Source organism: Macrosteles quadrilineatus, unplaced genomic scaffold, assembly GCF_028750875.1.
Source record: "Macrosteles quadrilineatus isolate MER2022 unplaced genomic scaffold, UCM_ALF_1.0 Scaffold_9__3_contigs__length_116548681, whole genome shotgun sequence".
Classification (NCBI taxonomy): Eukaryota; Metazoa; Arthropoda; class Insecta; order Hemiptera; family Cicadellidae; genus Macrosteles; species Macrosteles quadrilineatus.
Window position 1 is genome coordinate 102881529 of NW_026542602.1, and position 19148 is coordinate 102900676.

The 19148-nt window shown below is 32.0% G+C and overlaps 2 protein-coding genes across 2 annotated transcripts; one reads left to right on the forward strand and one right to left on the reverse strand.

Annotated features, from left to right (window-relative positions):
• Window positions 1–6732: 6732 nt before the first annotated feature.
• Window positions 6733–10531, forward strand: LOC129004201 (cuticle protein 63-like). Its single transcript, XM_054432677.1, has 2 exons — window positions 6733–6753; window positions 10061–10531. Exons 1-2 carry the CDS (start codon window positions 6742–6744, stop codon window positions 10454–10456), a joined length of 408 nt encoding a protein of 135 aa, XP_054288652.1. The 5' UTR covers window positions 6733–6741; the 3' UTR covers window positions 10457–10531.
• Window positions 10532–16520: 5989 nt separating this feature from the next.
• On the reverse strand, window positions 16521–18909 carry LOC129003767 (cuticle protein 12.5-like). The gene is made up of 2 exons (XM_054432060.1): window positions 18849–18909; window positions 16521–17026 (listed from the first exon to the last, which is right to left on the reverse strand). The coding sequence occupies exons 1-2, from the start codon at window positions 18858–18860 to the stop codon at window positions 16604–16606; spliced, it is 435 nt and encodes a 144-aa protein (XP_054288035.1). The 5' UTR covers window positions 18861–18909; the 3' UTR covers window positions 16521–16603.
• Window positions 18910–19148: the final 239 nt, after the last annotated feature.

A 19148-nucleotide genomic window follows, 5' to 3' on the forward strand; every position in this document is an offset into this window, starting at 1 on the left:
CAACTGTAATTGGTTGTATTTCCGTTAGATATCCTCCTTGATTGTGATAATGTCAACAATATTCTACTGATGCTTTGTTTAAAGTATGCGGACTCTTGAAGGGTTAGCTGAAATCCACTTGTTTTCACAAAGTAAGAGGTTAATTTTAAAGTTAACGAAAGATTAAGTGAGGTGGGGACAACAATTAAAAAGCTTAGCTACAATTAAATTTATATCTACTATGTTATACTAACTATTATGTCTGAAAATGCATATTTACCCAGAGATCCACAATTTTGTTTTCCATACAAAAATATTTTTATCTGTCAAGTTTTTCATTTGATGATTATGAAGTTTGGTAAGAATGTTAACATACAGAAGACCTACAATAGAAAAAAATAATAAAGTTGGTCCAATTTTAAATTTTAAAATAGCGGCCGTTTGAATTGTTACAACTTAAATAGCTCAAAAACGACTATTTTTATAAACAAATGACAAGAGTACTTTTTTTCGAATTTTTGATTTGGTATCAAACGATACCAAGATCAAGAATATCGGACGACAAATCACTGAAATAGAGAGTTTCTTAGATGATAGATCAGGCTAAATTAAGTGTTCCCGGCTAACTTTGCCTATTGTTTTACACCAAAAACGTTATACTGTATTTAAGTTACATTTTGTCCGATCTTTTTTATCTTGATCTTGGTACTGTTTGATAGGGAAGAGAAAATGCTAAAAAAAGTATTCTTAACACTGTTTCACAGTGTTGGATATTTAAGTACAATTAGCCGTTTTTGAGTTATTTAGGTTATAAAAATTCAAACGGACGCCATTTTGAAATTTACAATCGGACCCACTTTATTATTTTTCTATAATATGTCTTGTTAATGTTAACATGCTTACCAAATTTCATAATAATCGAATAAAAAACTTCATAGATAAAAATAGTTTTGTATAAAAAACAAAATGGCGGATATCTGGGTAAATATGAATTTTCGGACATACCTTCACATAAACTTTTTCTTCCTTTTTTGTATGAGGATTCATTTCCCAAAGCTCTGAAACGTTTTTTATGGACACCCTGTATAAGTAACCAAGTGAAAATTATATTAAAAATGTCCGTACTTCCAGAAGCTGTAGAACAACCAGCTGTAATCTGTAAATAAAAAAAAAACCACCATGATTGTAATTCCACCATGATTACCCTGCGATATGTGAAATTGTACATGCGCGTGTAAATTTTGGCTTTAAAATAATTATCTTAGGTACTTAGGTTGAGTGGCATAGATGAAATGGCCTTTTACAATGTAAACTTCACACGATTTGACACTTTACATATCGATATTTAAAAAATATAGACCTACAATCTTCACAAAGTAAGTGTCCAGCATAAACACGATTCTGAAATTATCGAGTTAGCTCTCTGGTAATGTAATGCTGCATTCTTGGAGTCCTTCGTCATGCAAGGGATACCTCGGATGACTAACAACCTTGCTGACAATACCAGGCTGTTATCAGCTGGGATCTGGCGGGAACTGGCACACGAACAGCTGATCTTCCATTGTTGTATTTACATTTCAAGTGACGGGATTTCTAACGGTTTAAAATTAACAAAGGGCACATTTATTAGACACAATTAACTAGTGAAGTCGGATATTTCTACAATCTAAAATGATTATTTTTCAATTATTTTAATAAAATTTTAAATATATTAATGTGTTATCGTTTGGGTGGCCATTACACGGCCACAAACCTGCAGAGCGACGGCTTCGGTCCAGAAAGAGCTTTTTATCACGGACACAAGTCTTGGATGGATCAATCTCAAGCAATCGGGTGGCAAGGTGGGAGGCCACGTTGAATAACCCTCCCATACCATCCAGGGAGGAACTGACTCCTGCTGGAGGCCTGCATTACACGGTGTGGAAGACCCTAAATCGAATCAGGGTCGAGTTACGAAAATGCAAGACAAACATGCAGAAATGGGGTCTCTTACCAGACGAAGAAAACATCTTATGGCATCTTGAGGCACACATCCTGAAATTAAATGATCAAAGATTCATTAAAATGTTGTCATTGGTTTTTTTCAATTTTGAAAACAGGCTCCCCAAAATATTTCAAATCCGATTTTAAATTTGTGTCTCAGGGTAGTTCATGAATGTCTCGTTATTCTTCGATCACATTGCGTATACCTCATCATGTGACCACAGCTTATGGCAGGGCTTTTGTTGTTACCGCTTGTCGTCTGTGGAACGGCCTACGCCTACACATTAAGACCCTTGAAAAACGTTCCCAGTTTGTGGCGGCACTGAAAAATCTCTATTTTGAGAAGATGGTCTCGGCTGGCGTGTCCTAGGGCTACTGTTACTTTGCGCGTTTGCTGATGGGTGTATGCGAGAGTGTGTGAATGTATTTTTCTATTTGTTAAATTTGTATGTTTTTTTTAGATATGTAGGTACTTGAATTGTTAAATATTTTATGTTTAATTAGATTAAGTTATCCCAATGTCGCATTATTTTTGTTATTTTTTTAATGTCAGGTTAAGTGTAAGAAAGGGCCATGTGGCCCTAACTTTGCCTGAAAAAATCAAGGATTTTTCATTTCATTTCATTTCTTATGTGCGTGTGGTGCTGTTCAGGATCCTGGCCATCTGCCCACGCCTAGACCAGTCTTGCACATTAGATTATATTTTACAAACGAATGACAAAGCCATATCGGTAGCTAGTTTTTGGAAAAACTATGTCTGATTTCCGGACACGGAAAGTAAGTATCGTTTGGGTTTCATTATTAATCTTTACAACTCCTCTATCTAAATTTCCTTGATCCAGAATTGATCATCGTTACTTTAATTGAGGATTAAATTTCTATGTTTTATTAAACAGTTTTTAAGATGTTTCCCCTAATGAACATTAAAGTCACACAAATAGATAAGAAAAACTAAAGTACTAATTGAATTAACTTATTTTTACTGTTCAGTATATTTATTCTTGTGTTTCTTGAATCACAAGTTGAATATAAATATTACAGATCGCTTTGACTAGAAGTGATAAATAATAAGTCAACTAAAGATTCAATTGGATTCTATATTTGCACTATTTTAAATCTTTGCCAGACAAGAAAAACTGTAATAACTCATGATGTCGATAGCTCAAGTTTTTAAGTGAATGACTAAAAAATTGTTTTCAAATTACAAGAAGGTTCTAGAGCTATTGAAACCTAGAAACAAATCGAATAACGACGAAATAACGTCATCCATACTTTGTTAAGGGAATAGATTTCAAAGAAGGAAAAGAAATTACACTGGATTGAATGTATTGTTGTGACTCTCAGAGCTTAATCAGTTTAGATCACTAAAGATATCTGATTCGAAGGAACTTTGTCGAATCTTCATAATTTGATATCGAATGATTTAACTTTGCAAGTTTCATTTTAGGGTATTTTACAACAATTATTTAGAGAATAAATAATAATTGAGTTCTATTTTATGCAGTTTTTTGCACTATGTTGGATATAAAAAAACAGAATTTGTCAATTAATTATTGTCTGTTAACATAAACCAAACACAACTAGTGTACATTTTGTTTTCATTCATAAACGACTTAATTGAATTGCATTCTATATTGATTGTTTGTAAAGAATCATTAAAACATGGATACCTGTTTAATTTGAATAGACCATACTAAATTGTTTTCATAAAACATAGTCTTTTTAGCGAATTTCCCTATAGGGAAGTAGCTATTACCGTAGGTGGCACGATAAGACCTAGACCCGGGACCGATTTACTTTTTCATTTTGATGTCCCCAGAGGCCAAAAACACTATTCGTTCAAATTTTTATATATGTATATATATATAGACTTATATATATATATATATATATATATATATATACGTCCGTGAACGCGATAACTTGAGTAATTTTTGTCCGATTTTGATGAAATTTGGTTTAAAGGTGTAAAGCGGGATAAACTTAAATGAGTTCGCGAACCAGCATGATCGGACCATGGGAACGGGGCTTTACGGGGGGTTTTATGGGGTAAAAATTGGTTTTTCTCACTTTTGACCCTCAAAACACAAAATTTCCCAATTTATCTTTAGACCTTTTTAAAGAGCTTAAAAAAACAAATAATTTAGTATATAAGAGTATTTTTGTTCGATTATTAGTAACGGAGAAAATTAAAAAAGTTGTAAATTTAAAATTCCCATGTTATTCTTATGGAGAATATTGTCAAATGTTGTAGTTTGCTTGTTTATGAATATATTTTGATCAAACTTGGCAAATTTATTTATTTTCTACTAAGCTATCAATATTTTACTCAAAAACACACTTTATTAGTTTCCTTGTAGCAGCAAACCTAGGTACTCGTTAAACCTAATGTTATTAAAATATATTTAACTGAAAATCAATTCAGACAAATGGAAATTCGCTTAGTCGGCAGGTTTGCTGCGGCGGGGGTATTTATTTTACTTATTATAATAAAATAAATCAGATTAATATTTTTTTAACATTGTATCGGTCAATTTTACTACCAAAGGTTACTGGATTTTTAATGCATCGATTAAACTGTTAATATAGTCATTATATCAATCACGCGATACTTTACTCGTTGTCATTATTGTTTATTCATATTTTGACACGATGATATATTACTGCATTATGTTATGAATTTACTTTAATACATTGTGGTTTTGTGTTTAATATGACAAAAGTATACGTTAAATATATTGTTTTTTATTTATAAAGCTTATCATTGAAAGAGTTTGTGATGTAAACAATATAAAGTACTTACCCTTTCCAGTTTTTGTTTTTGAAAAATATTCACGTAGTAGCCAATTTATAATATTCATAACATATTCAGTGCTAAATCCAAAGTGATTAATAAAAATTAGGCTTTTCATGCTATGAAATCGTATTAATTATTGAAACTGTTCAACTACAACGGGAAAACTATCAGAATATTAAAATCCATATCACACATTTTGTAAAACAATCGTGTACTATGAGATGTTTTCACAGATTATTACGAAATCAGTTGTATTCTTAGTTACTTTTTGTATAATGCTACACACCATAAAGCTTCTATAGACTTTTCATTAACTTAGGCCTACAAAATTCCTTTGGCTAATAAGTTAGCCCACATTGAACCCAAAGTCATTTCTTTCCTAATAAAGATAATTCCTAATTTGTGTTTTATTTCTGTCTAATGAGGTAAGTCTTTATCTTAATCTTATAATAGGCCTATATGAATTATTGAATAAAGAGATTTGGTATGTTACAATATATAATTTATTAATGAAATACAAATATAAGATAAGTTATTGGTTGAATTAGCTACAGGATAAGTTAACAATGGTAAATTTTCAAAATGGTGGGGTTTCCAAAGTGGATGATATTATTCTAGGCTTATTGGGTTGGTTTCTTCTAAAGTACTAATTAATATTTGAATATGAGCTCTTAATTCAGGGAGGGGTGGTCGTGCCGGTTCGAATGATATAATATTAGGCTTCTTTAAAATGCAAATAATTTAATTTAGTTATTGTTCTGAAATAACTTAAGTTAAGCTAGGTTCATGATGCTATTAATATAATAATGTTAAATGTCCAAAGAAAGATTCCAAATGGTTTCACTGAATTTAATGAAATAAAATAGAATTTGAAGATTAAATTTTGAATAAAGGTTCAATTTAAAATATGTATGTCTTGATGAGTTAAGTTAATTTGGCCTATTAGGCTATGCTGATTAAATGTCCAATGAAGATTAAATTTGTCCTTAGTTAAATAAGATGGATGATGGTTACCAAATTTGGAGTGTCTGTCTTCTTATAAATTGGTACTCTTCAATGCACTTGTCCAATACTTTTGGATGATAAGAAATTTAAAATATAGGTTTTACTTTGTGATTATGAATTTTAGTTTAAATCAAACACAATTTCCAATAGAATGATGTTCACACTGTGAAGAGTTGGCAGGATCTGGGGAGAGGCAATGGTAGAAGCTCAGGAAGTCCATGTCCATTGTTGAAGTGATGTACAGCTGGTTAATTTACATGAATGACACTTGCCACAGTAATTTTGATTTTCTTTGGATAATTTTGAAAAATAATACTATATTTAAGATGTTATTACTATATTGCAATTTTCTTACAATTATATATTATTCTAAATAAATGATTATTGTTGGTTTTTGATGAGTACAGGATAGGTATGGAGAGAATTTGCATAAATATTATATTGTAACATAAAATAGGATGATGTTTCTGTGGGGTGATGGGATGCTATATAACATTGAACAAAATTGGATAAAATAACACATTAACAAGGGGAAACAAATACATTATCAGGGGCATTAACAGACATTATGAGAGAGAATATACAAAATAAAAGAGAAATTAATGTTAATGATGAATGAATGACATGTAATATTACAATAATAATTTTAAAAATAAATATTTTATGAAATAAGCAAATATTGATGTTTTCGTTATTTTACGAAATTGTCTATCAAATAACTTTAAAATCCTCAGAAAGAATCCTAGTAATAAAATTTACAAATTGACTAAAACAAAACCTATAGCAAATAATTTAACAGTATTTCAGCCTTGTATATTTCCTTCAACTGCCCAATTTCTCGAATGTTTTTGAACATTAATTAATTTTGAGTAATTACCTATTAACAAGAGAAGTAACTGCCTGTTGTGAGGGAGGGGGCAAGGCTGAGATGTAAGTATATATAGCTGTCTGTCTCTACTTCCCAACTATCCACTACGATGTTGACTATCGTGAGTATTGCATTACATATAATATTAACAGATTTTAGTGAAAATAAATCATTTATTTTATGTCTCGTAGTTAGTTGGTAAAATGTATCTCAATGAAATTTTATGTAGCCAATAAATTTTTGTTAAACTATTGAAAAGCTATGTTTTCCAAAATTTGTTGTTTAAGTAAAATTAAACAACAAATAGTGTTTTTGAACATTATTGGCATGAATTGTTTTTAATTTCTTTCATATCTCTTAAAATAATTGAATTAATAAAAAAAAAATATTTATTCCTAAAGCCATAATTGTCATAAATATCAAATTGATGCCTCTTTTTCCTCTTTCACTAGAGTTTATCTGTCATATTTATTTTAACTTCAAATATATATTGAATATTACTTGTCTTATATTATTGTCTAATACTTACTTTTCATATATGTTTCTTTTGCTTTTTGAATTGTACAGCCTCAAAACATACGTTACGAAGGTAATAAGAGCAGGATGAATTGAATCTTAACATTCTGTGTTTAATCCTAATGAAATTTTTATCCTCACTGATAAATAGCTTGTGACATTGTTATACAGTATATTTTGAAAAACAGCAAATTACTAAAGAGACTATTCTTTGAGTGCCATTGAAGCTATTAAATTTCATTGTTTTAATTTACTTAATCCATGTGAAAAATAAATTGTATCGACAAACTGACAAACTCCCCTCGCATCAGATTGTCAACAATTATAAAGGGTGGAGCCAAAGCTAAATTTACCTAAACCTAATTTTAAGTTTCATGGGTAAAGTTAAAATGATCATAGAACTGCTTACTAAATTTTAATCCAAATCATTTCAGCAATTTTTGATAAAATCTGATAATTCTGTTACTTTATAGGTTTTATAGGAATATAACCCTTAAAAATCTAAACTTCTACAAGTACCTGGAGATACCATGGATTAGTACCCACGTATGCCTACTAAATTAAATAGTTGGGACACATACGAGAATATGTGCTCGTATATATATTTCGAAAACTGCTTTATGTGTAATGAAGGGTCCAAAAATAATATTTATACTCAAAGCTCAAACTTGTAAACTTTGAATAAATGGACACATAGGTATTAAGAGGTAAATTTTGGATACTCTTGGTTACAGTCCTTTAAACAACATTTTCCCGGTTTTCTTTATGTTTGTTAATTATGCTGTGTACCTTTGTTTTTACCAAACAACATACAAACAATAATTCTCAATTAACTTAAATGTGGATATACCCTAAAAATACATTACTAATTAATTGACATATTTTATACATAATTTGCCTCCAGGATTGATCTATTGACATAAAATGAGGTTACTAACCTGTCGTCAATCAATCCTCAATTGTCTTGGATAATTAAGTAACTTGTGTAACTTGGTAATTAAGTTGTTGTGTTGTCTTTGTTGCTTATCCAAGACAATTGAGGATTGATTGACGACAGGTTAGTAACCTCATTTTATGTTAATTGACATAGATTGTTAATTGAAATGGATGAGATTAAAATATCTAAAAATGAAATACAAGGAGATATAATAAATAACAAACAAGATAACACATTTAAAACCACTCAAATACTCAGTTGCACCTGAGGTCAAAGTACCACATAAGGTTGAAGATGCGATTACGTGTTATTTTTAACCTGAAATAAGAAGTTGAGAACCAAACATGTCTGGGAAGTCAACTACCTCACTAACCTTCCTGCCTCTACTTACACTTCCCTTCCAGCCGCGACGCAATCGTACAGATTTAACACATTGTCTGTTTGTGTAAAGAATGTTCTAAAAATATCCCTACATTATGACAAATATATAATGTTTGAACAATTTGTCTAAACTTATAAACTAATGGGTTGTATTTCTATTGCATTTGCCTTTTTATTTGTTTTTAACTGTACACAAACACTTTTATAGGGAGAATAAAACTTATAATTTTAAGTGAACATGGTAATATTGCTTCGAATATTAAAAAAAAAAAATTAAACTTGTAAAGGAGCTTTCTAATATATTGTTTTTTCTGTTGGGTGGTTTTTTTAAGTAATTGTTTCTGAGTAATGTTGTAGAGTTATTGTTATCTGTTTTTTTTTCTGGTGCCTACAAATTATATTATTTGTGTTAGGTTTGATTTGTAACAAAACTGCTTAAAATTTAATCAGAAAACTTCGAAGCCATCTCAAATACGAAGAGTATTGTTTGGGCACTACTTAATTACCATATCAAAAAGTGTTGGCTCTCTCCATGTACGACATTAATCTATCCATGCTCATTGGTCTAAATGAAGTAATAGTTTCCGCTTTTCCAACAATAAATAAACAAGATTTAAAATTTAATCATAACTATCCTTATATTTGCACAAGTTAAACAATTGATTAATAACACATAATGTAGTGTTTAAATTAGTACAATGGCTTAATTAACTTGGTCTTTAGAAGTTTACAAAAATTGCATAATTTTTTTTAAGTATATAGTAAATCACATTTATGAGTCAATTAATTTTATCAAAACGAATATAGTTGCTAAATAAAATAGAAAACATAAGACCTTGTAGAATATGTTGTACTTCCATTATAGCACTTAAAAGGAATATTTATTTAGTAAAAATAAATCTTTGTGACATTGAACAATCAAACTAATAAGCATAAACAAGACAGTAGGTAAATATAAAACTAACAATGTCCTGCTTGTTTCATCACAAGAATCCTTGGTATTCCTTCAAGCGTGAAAGTCTTTGTTTCTTTTACTGTTAATTTGATGTGTGACCTCCATTTTTACTTTCACTCCTATAAACTGCTCTTTTATTTGGGCCCAATGTTATGTAATAGCCACGCATTTGATTGTTTAATTACTGGCCTAATGTTACGTTGTATTCATATATCTGGTGATGGTTCTATGCATTGTCTGCATCGTTATGGCTTATATGTTTATTTTAGGTTCGTGGCATAATTTTTAGTTTATTTATAATTATATTTTTCAGCCTCGAGATAAAATTCCCCCTAATCACCTATATCTTTGTAACCAAGCCCTCCAAGCTCAGGGATTTAAACTATAAATGATTAGGTGCTAATGTTATGACGGGTGTTTCAGCAAATAATATTTTTAGCGTATACTTAAGAAAGCAGTTTATTATGTGGGAAATGGTCAAGAATAAAAAGTGAATCCTGGAATCACGGCAATCAATTTATTCAGAATGATTTTATTTCCAAACCTAGACTTCAAACATGTTATGTAACACAAACTAAAAAAAGTACATGTGTTCTTTTGGCCTGAAAGAATTAAATGTAACCACCCATTCTGTTCCAGGCTCTGCTTCTGTCCGTAGTCGCCGCTACCCAGGCTGGGTACGCCAGTGTGTACCCGTACTCATACGCCTCTCCTTACAACTCCTACCTGGACTCCTACCCCGTGGTCAAGGCGGTCGCCCCCGTGGCTACCTCCTATAGCCATGTCTACAAAGCAGCCACCCCTAGCTACCCAGTGATCAAGAGCTACGCCCCTGTGGCCTACCATTCCCCCTTGGCTTACAGCGCTCCGTACAAATCATACCCTGTGGCGTATTCACCCTACAAGAGCTACTACGGATCCTACGGTCACGGCCTGGACTACTATGGTGGACTGAACGATTACGGATACGGCCACGGACTGGGCTACGGGTACGGTAGTGGACTCGGTTACGGATACGGTGGATATCTGCATTAGTAAATGGAACAATTGAATCAAGGCTGTGTGCTGTACAACACCAAATAATGTAATAAATGAATTTTTACAAGCACACGTTTGTTTTGTTCCTTTGAATGAGTAATTTTTTGGGACCTTTACTCACTTAACAGCACCAACATAAGGTAGGACAACCTCTGTTTGAAAAACAATAATTTAAAACACTTGAAAAACTTTTGTTGATATTTTGCCTTATGTAACTAAATTGTGGTGTTTTACCAAACATTTTAAATCTAGGCTACAGATTTAGTATGTAAGTCCTTATAGGTTTGGAAAATCTGTAACTTAAGAAGCAAATCCAAGAGCACACCGCGATGTTTTAAAATAGTTTTAGACATGAGTTATTTTAGTTATGTATATGCTTGGTGATTGCGTGTGAATATTGAGGCCATACTACAATTATAAGCAAAACCGAGAGGTTAAATAACAACGAATCTTGTAATTTAAAAAGTTTGACATAGATTTACTGTATGCTGAATGGGAAAAATGAAAAAAAAAACATGAATAAACATTTCAACTTCAGTGATATTACTAAACGGTTGTGGATTCAGATTTCTAGTGAGATTGATTTCAAACTGTTGACTTTGATAAATTTTATATGTAATTTATTTGTCATCTCTGGTTAAATATAAGTATCTCTTAGAGAACATAGCAGGTGTCTTATTTCCAACACATGTTACAAAAACTACATAGTAGTTTTTTTTTTCTTATAACGTACAAAATGATTTGGAAATGTTTAGCTTTTTGTCTGGAACATATTATAAAAAACTACAGCTTGATTGCATAAAGGCAATGCCTGAACAGTCTCCACTTTAGTGAGCTTTACTTTAATCTGCCCGCATCACATCTGATGGCTTTGAGCAATAATTAAATAATGCTTTGCACTAGAAACTCTATGACGGGCATAGTTTTTTTTAGTAAAAGCCTATTGTCTATAAAAAATAGAATAACATAGTCAAAATACCAGAATAGCGTTTTTCTTCAACTTTATGGTAAAATGAGAGGGTGTATTTTGGAATATTCTTAGCAGGATCGGTCTGATGGTAAATTTTTAGGGTTGGTAAAGGAATGAAATGAATTATGAGATAAAATTATCTATGGTAATACCATGGATTAAAAGAGTAGACACCACTACCCCTTTAAACTATGGCGATACTATCAAGCTTTGTGCTTTGAGAAACGTATATATACTAAGTAGGCAAATTTTAGGGAATCGGTTGGGCTTTCCGTTTATAAACAGACTTAATTGATTTATTGGTTATCCTATTTCAAAATGTAAGACACTTATAGTAATCTAACGTTTGTAGTTTTTAATTCATGGCCCTGGTAAAATAATATCATCCAATTTCTATTTAGACATATAGTAGTAGAGTTTCTCGTTCAAAAATGTTTATATTGTTTTAACAATATTTATCGAGTGCTGAAGATTTTCTTTTAAGGATGGCTACCCAAACAGTTCTTGTTGACATTTTCAATTTATTTAAGAGTCATTTCTTTGTTTTGTACAAATTCCTTACAAATAACCTCACTTATAAAACGCATAACAGCAATTGTGTAAAATATTTAATTCTTTATCGTTTCTAAAAATGTTTTCAAGTCTACCGAATATTCGATTTACATTCGCCAGAGAAGCGTTTCTCCCTCAAAGGGATTTAGGTTATTGAACCCGTAAAATTTGAAATTGATCTTTCTTTGATCCTAAATCGAAGATCAAAACTGCCATTTCCAAACACTGCCTTCTAGCCCCAAGCAGACCTTTTGTGGTCGTAAATTAACTATTAATTAGAACTCGCACTATTGTTTGGACACTATATGTCAATTCATTTACATGCAGATAATTTTCAAAATTGGTTTTATGGTCACAATTCTATGGCTTTATTATTTTATAGCTGCAAAGGATATTTGATCCTCTAATTTGGTTTTTTGGAAAAAAACATACAAGCAACTACATAGAAGCTATTCTCTTGAATTTGTTTATGTTTGTTTTTCACGTTGCCATATTCACTACAGTAATGCCAAGATAAATCAATATCCTATGTAAAGGAAATATTGAAACTTCTATACAATGCTCTTATACTCTATATTATAGAATTAATAGTATGTGTGTAAACACCACAGGATGGTTTTGTTAATTTTTTATTACCGTAAATATTTCTGATTTTCACTATTCCTTAGGGTGATGTATGATTTTTTAATCATGCCTTAAAAATTATTTGATATAGATTGTTACAGTAAAGAATTGAGTGTTTGCATATCTTTATCTAAAAATATCATCACGAACGACAAATTCATAATCGATTATGTTGCATCCTAAATTCGTGCTTAAAATGGTATCTTATAAATTAAGGCTAAATTAAGGTTTTACAATTATACGTAACTTTTATGAACTCTTTTTCATTCCAAAAGCGTAGTATATTGTTAAACTAGAGACATATATTTCTTCTCCACTGTGATGTTTCAACTTAGATACCTCAATTCATCGTCGTAATTTTTCTAAAACAAGTTTAAGATATGAATATTCAAACAGTCAAAAAATGTTCTCAAAACTATTTTAGACCACTTATAAATTATTTCTTAGACAATCAAAAATGCACACACAATCTCAGTTATCTTAGCTTTTGTTTCCTAGTTCTTCTACACACAGACAGGAGATTTTGACAGGATATGAAGTATGAAGGTGAAATCGTGAGAGGGCGAGAGTTGGTTGTTGATAGTTCGATGATTATTTTCGGTCAAAGGGCAGACAGGAAGACAGACTATGAAATCATAACTCTATTGATTGTGGGTTGCGATTGTTGCCAACTTGCCCAACTAAGTAATTTGGGTGCTTACTGAAATAGCATGCTTTTTAATAGCACTGGCCCTGTTAAATTATCTTGAGTCACGCGTTCTGTAGTGTGATTCTGATAAGACATACTTAATTCCCCAAAGTAATGCATTGTACGCTGCTAGTGGGAGCTCTACAAGTTGAGAAATACGAAGAAATATTATAGTTATCGATGATTATTGATTACTTTGTGACAGCGATATAGCACTGTTATTTACTTTGCAAATGGTTGCATTTATATAAGTTGATAAGCACTCTCAAATCAAGCAAAAGTAAATATAGCGCGTTTAGTAGTGCTACAGTTCCATTAGGTCACTGTGCCATAAATGAAGATTTACTCTCAGTTTACAAGTGTTCTCTAAAACAGTTAACTTACCTTGTTAATATAAGAACAGTTATTGCATTCAATTAGCTGTGAGCAGAACTTATATTTTACCAATGTATTCGAATGTTAAAAAAATAACTAAGGGAAGTCGTATGGAAAAACTGTGGATAAAAGCAAATATCTACTGATCTTTGTTATAAATACCACAAAAAGACGCATATATACAGTGGAGGGATTATTTTTATCTAAACACACACTACTGTGTTAATTCAATCGACTAATCACGATGATTTGTCTTTTAATTATTTACGATATTTTTTAGCATAAAAATTTAGTTTTTAAGGATCTTGAGATGATAAAATTGTAACAGCACAAAATCTTGTAATATGGTTTATTATTTTCAAACTATTCATTATTCGTTAACCAGGGGTTCATTACCAAACACGAAAAAGTATATTTCAAACTGACGACACTATTGATCCCTTTTAACAGGTTATTCGTGGAGAAGCGAGTTAATTATATGCATGTGATAGAAGGGATTGGTCATTAGGAGGGTATTTCACCTAGGATACTACTTTTGACTACGATAGTTTTGGACCGCAAAACTTTAATTCAATTGTTAAAACTATTCAACATAAATGGACAAGCACTACGATGTATTTAAAGCTACCTAAATGGCAGATACCAACTAGTCGAAATAAAATACCAAACAAGCACCATGAAAGTAAAAGTATAATATAAACTTTTAAAAACTGACACCGGTGTTCCCCAAGGATTGGTGTTTGGACCCGTGATTTCTTAGTTACATCGACCCTTTACCACTAACTTAAGTTAACGTTTGCAACATATTTCTGATGGCACCACTATCATTACTCTCCCAACAAAAAACAATAACCAATTAGACACTCTCTAAGATACAAAAGGAATAAACAATATGTGAAAAAGGAACGTAACTATAATTCAGGCCCAGACTATACATATAACGTTCAAACAAGAATAGAACCAACCAAGAAAGTCCCTCAACATCAAGTTCAGAAATCAGCATAGTTACAAATAATTCAACTTTGTTTTTGAGCATTAATTTGAACTAATCCCCTGTCTGATGCTATGGGCTGTAGAAAACACAGTAGCCGTTAAACACCTATCCTGCAACCTGCAATCTACCTGATTTTTTTATAATAGCGTTGGGATTTTGAAAAGAAAAATCAAAAAATCAAAAAATTCAGAAGAAAGCCATTAGAAACATGTACGAGGCGCCATACCAGAAAATTGTAAGCCACTATTTAAGAAACACCAAATCCTTCCCGTACCCTCTCATTGCATATTAGACACAATACACTTTGTAAATAAAAACACCTCTCAAATAAGATAAGAATGTCACCTAACATTAGCTCAGGGCGTGACTTAAACATTCAACAACATAGGCTTACAACATCTAGTAAAACACCCTCTCAGATGTGAGTCAAACTGGATAAAAACCCATCATATAGCCTAAACCCCTTTGGCAATAAAATGAATTTTATATAAAGGTTTATCAAATAAAACCTTACGTTAAGACCATAAAAGTTCTTTAAGGAACATGGCTCCCCAATTTATATCCCTCACTACACTTCACACTTACACACACTACCCGCTCCCCTCAAACTTGATGATCTGTCGAGCTCTACCTGCCTATGTAATAATCAGGATACAACACCAATTCCAAAACAATGCTGAAACTCAGTCAAATTGCAATAACAGTAGTTCCATCAAAACTATTGTAATGTCAAAATGATATAGAACATCAATACATACAATACAAGAGTTCAATAGCTTCAAATGACCTAGAAAACCTTTATCAATAAGGAATGAGGAGTGAGAGGCACTTATATTGTATGAATAATTATGCAGTTTTAATTATTATGCCAATGAATCACTATGCAGTTTTAAATAAAATTATATGATGCATTTTCTTTGCCTTAACAGTTTCTGAACATGATATACATGCTCCTCATTCCAACATCTCAGTGTTGAATTATACATAATGATATAATAAAATGACCGATTCAAGCTTATAAGGTTCTTTTACAGCATGAAATACATTTATAGATACCATACAATTCACCTTAACTATATTGCTTGCATGACAAAATAACTTAATGACAAATAATCTATGTAAACTCGTAATTTAGTAGATTAAAATAGCCACAATAATTTTCATAAGAAAGTTTGCCGAATGTTAATTTAGGCTTAGTGCAATCTAAATATATCTTGGCTGACTTTACTTGGTAACCCTCCATTGCTCTCCTGGTTTAGTTATGTAAATGTGGGAAGCCTAATTATTACACATCACGTATTATTGTTTATAATCCAATTGTAGCCATTTAAAACGTATTTCAAGGTTTTTTTTAATACAAAACGCTAGTAACCATTTTGTGATGTTCATCTGAACAGCTATTAACCATCTGATTTATAATATTGAATAAGCTAATATGAATTCCAACTTACTACTCTTGTAATTTATCATTTTGTATTATAAATGAATTCAATATTTATGCAGATAGTAGAAATCACACCAGAGTTTTAAAATTCCTAATGAGTTGATTTTTTGCGATCATAAAAAAATTCACTCTTAGATTTTTAACAACAAATTAGTATGTACTAACCATTCAATTCTATGCTTGAAAATGTGAATACTTCATGATTTCAAAATGTTATCTTTCACCTAATACTCTTTGCTTAAAAATACACATAAAATGGCTAGGAGATTGACTGAATGTAGTTGTTTTTTAAAAGCAAAGTGTGTGACTAACACACATTATAAAATAAGCACTATAACAGTTTTAAACGAGTAATTGGTTATAACAGTGTATAACTGAACTAAAGAAGAAATAAGGAAACTGAAAACCACTATATTCGTTGAACAGATTTATTAAAATATAAACCTAGCCAACTCTTTCATTTTGTATAAAAATAATTTCCTAAGGTGGATTTTGGTTTAGTGGTAGTATCCGTATCCGTAAGCCTTGCCGTATCCGTAAGCGGGGGCGGCGTAACCGTAGCTCAGGGGAGCGTGAGCGGGGGCAACAACGGCGGGGGCGTAAGCCTTGTATGCGGGGGCGACGACAGCGGGGGCGTAGGCAGGAGCGTAGGCGGGTGCCGCGTAGGCCTTGACTACGGGGGCGACGGGAGCGTATGCTGGGGCGTAGGCAGGGGCGTAAGCCTTGTATGCGGGGGCGGCGACGACGGGAGCATGGGCAGCGTAGACAGCGGGAGCGTGGACGGAGGTGGAGACCTTGTAGGTGTTAGCGTAGGAGGTGGCGACGGGGGCGTGAGCCACGGCTATGGGAGCGTGAGCGTAGGCCAGGGGAGCCACGGGGGCGTAGGCCGAAGCCGAGGCGATGAAGAGGGCGATCAAAGCCTGAAACAATAAAATAAGTTAGAACTAATCCAGATTGAACAACCCTTTTTCCTATAAAATCCTAAACAAGATTATTGTCCCTACTCCGACAAAAACGTGTATTTAATACATTTTTCCAGCATGCACATTTCTGGTTTTCAGTTGGCTGGTTTGCTGTAAAACTCCAAGTTAATTTAATATTTTTGTGACGGCCTTTTGGAAGCATCTGGTCACATAGTCCAAACTTGTAACTAGGTATATGATTTATTTAATGCTGTATTACTGATATATAATTCGGGAGCTAGAGAGTTGTGCATTATAAGGATATTAAGCCCTAATACGTTATACCTTATTAAATTATTTGAAGTCTAGGAACAATGTAAATATATAAAATCCTGTGAATATCGGAAGAAGGTAAAACTTGTACATAAAGATTTACAGTATGTCAATCATTTTTGTAATACCAGGTCAGGTACCAGGCTTTATGTCAGAGATACAATTTTAAAGGAAGAGTTTAAACTAATTGATAAAAAAAATATATTTACGGTAGATATATTGTAAAGGTTTATATTATTCACAATTTAAAATTAATTTCAAACTATAATATGCTGAATGCAGATATTGGATATCATGAAAGGGAATTATGACTAGTACAATTTATGAACCTTTAAGGCACCCGTGTGCGCAAGTGTAGGCATATTATTACAGAAGCAGTAGGCTGTACTAATATTGTGGGAGTAAAAATGTCTTTAAATTTGACTAATATTCCCACCATTACAATCAAATATAGTGAATTACAGTAATGGTATATTCTCTGTGATTATATACATGGGATACTGTAGTGTACATTGGACATTTTATTTAGACTTGATTAAATAGTAATACTTCCTACAGTAAATAGATGTTTATCAATCTATGGAATAGCTTTACGTTACATTAATGTCCATTTTCCCTTAATCTTTCCGTGGTAAAGAATAATTGTAAATGTTTAAATTTTCAAATTAACAAAGTGTCTCATTTTTTGAGGAAGCACAGATACAATCAAAATTCTTCTAATAAATAGTTGCTTTTAAAAATTAAAATTCTTTGTTAAAATTAATTAATGCCTGTTCGATTTAGCATAGTGTACAAAAATATTAGTGAATAAATAATTAAATACTATATCAAATCTTAAACTAAAAGGACACACTTATGACAAAAAAACAACCGTTGTTAAAATATGCAATTATTGTACTAGTAAACTCATTTAAGTATCATTGACTAGGGTATGGTATGATCAAATATGAAATAAAGGTGACGAAATAGTAGATATAATGTAACAAACAGTTGACTGTTGGCTCTATTGTATGGCACATTTTAAAATGGATATTTAATCTTTTTTCGATTCATCCATTTAGCTAACCAATGTCCAAGATAAGTTCGACATCCGTATTTTTGGGGTAAAAACTCAAAATACCTGAAATTAAGTTAATTTTAAATGCAAATTTGTTTAGGAATTATTTCTTTTAACTGTATAAAATTTCAAATCCACCCCAGTCTTACAATTTGTTAACAACCTTAAGGGATAACTTTATTTTAATTACAATCTGTTATACAAAAAGAAAACAAAAGATGTCTACACCTTCAGTTAAACGCATATCCATTTACCGTTATATCAAAACCGAATTGATTCCAATTATTTCAACCCTATCCAACAATAACCCGCCTCTACTCCCCTAAAAGTTAATGAGAACAAATAAAATAAACAATTATTTATCCAAATATAAATTTTATTGCGAAAATTTAAAATTAAAAAATTTCCCAACCTCTACTAGTCTAAGCACATTGGTGGGTATATACTTACAAGCTTGTACATGGTGGTTGTGTGGTGGTGTGAGTGAAGTGTAAGGTCCTCGTGGGGCTTATATACCTGGCACGGCTAGCCTAGGTCACGGCCTTCTCTAGCTGCTTCCTACTCCAGTTGGCGGGTGCTGCCCTCCTAGTGGCTGCCAACGGGAAAATGGAGTACAACTGTACATATAAAATTTGTTTACATTATATCATTAAATATTTTCAAAACACTTTTCCCAAGATGTATTTATCCCAAGAATGTGCATGAGGGAGGCTTCTTGGTTTATATTTGTCTCTGCAACTTCCATATAAT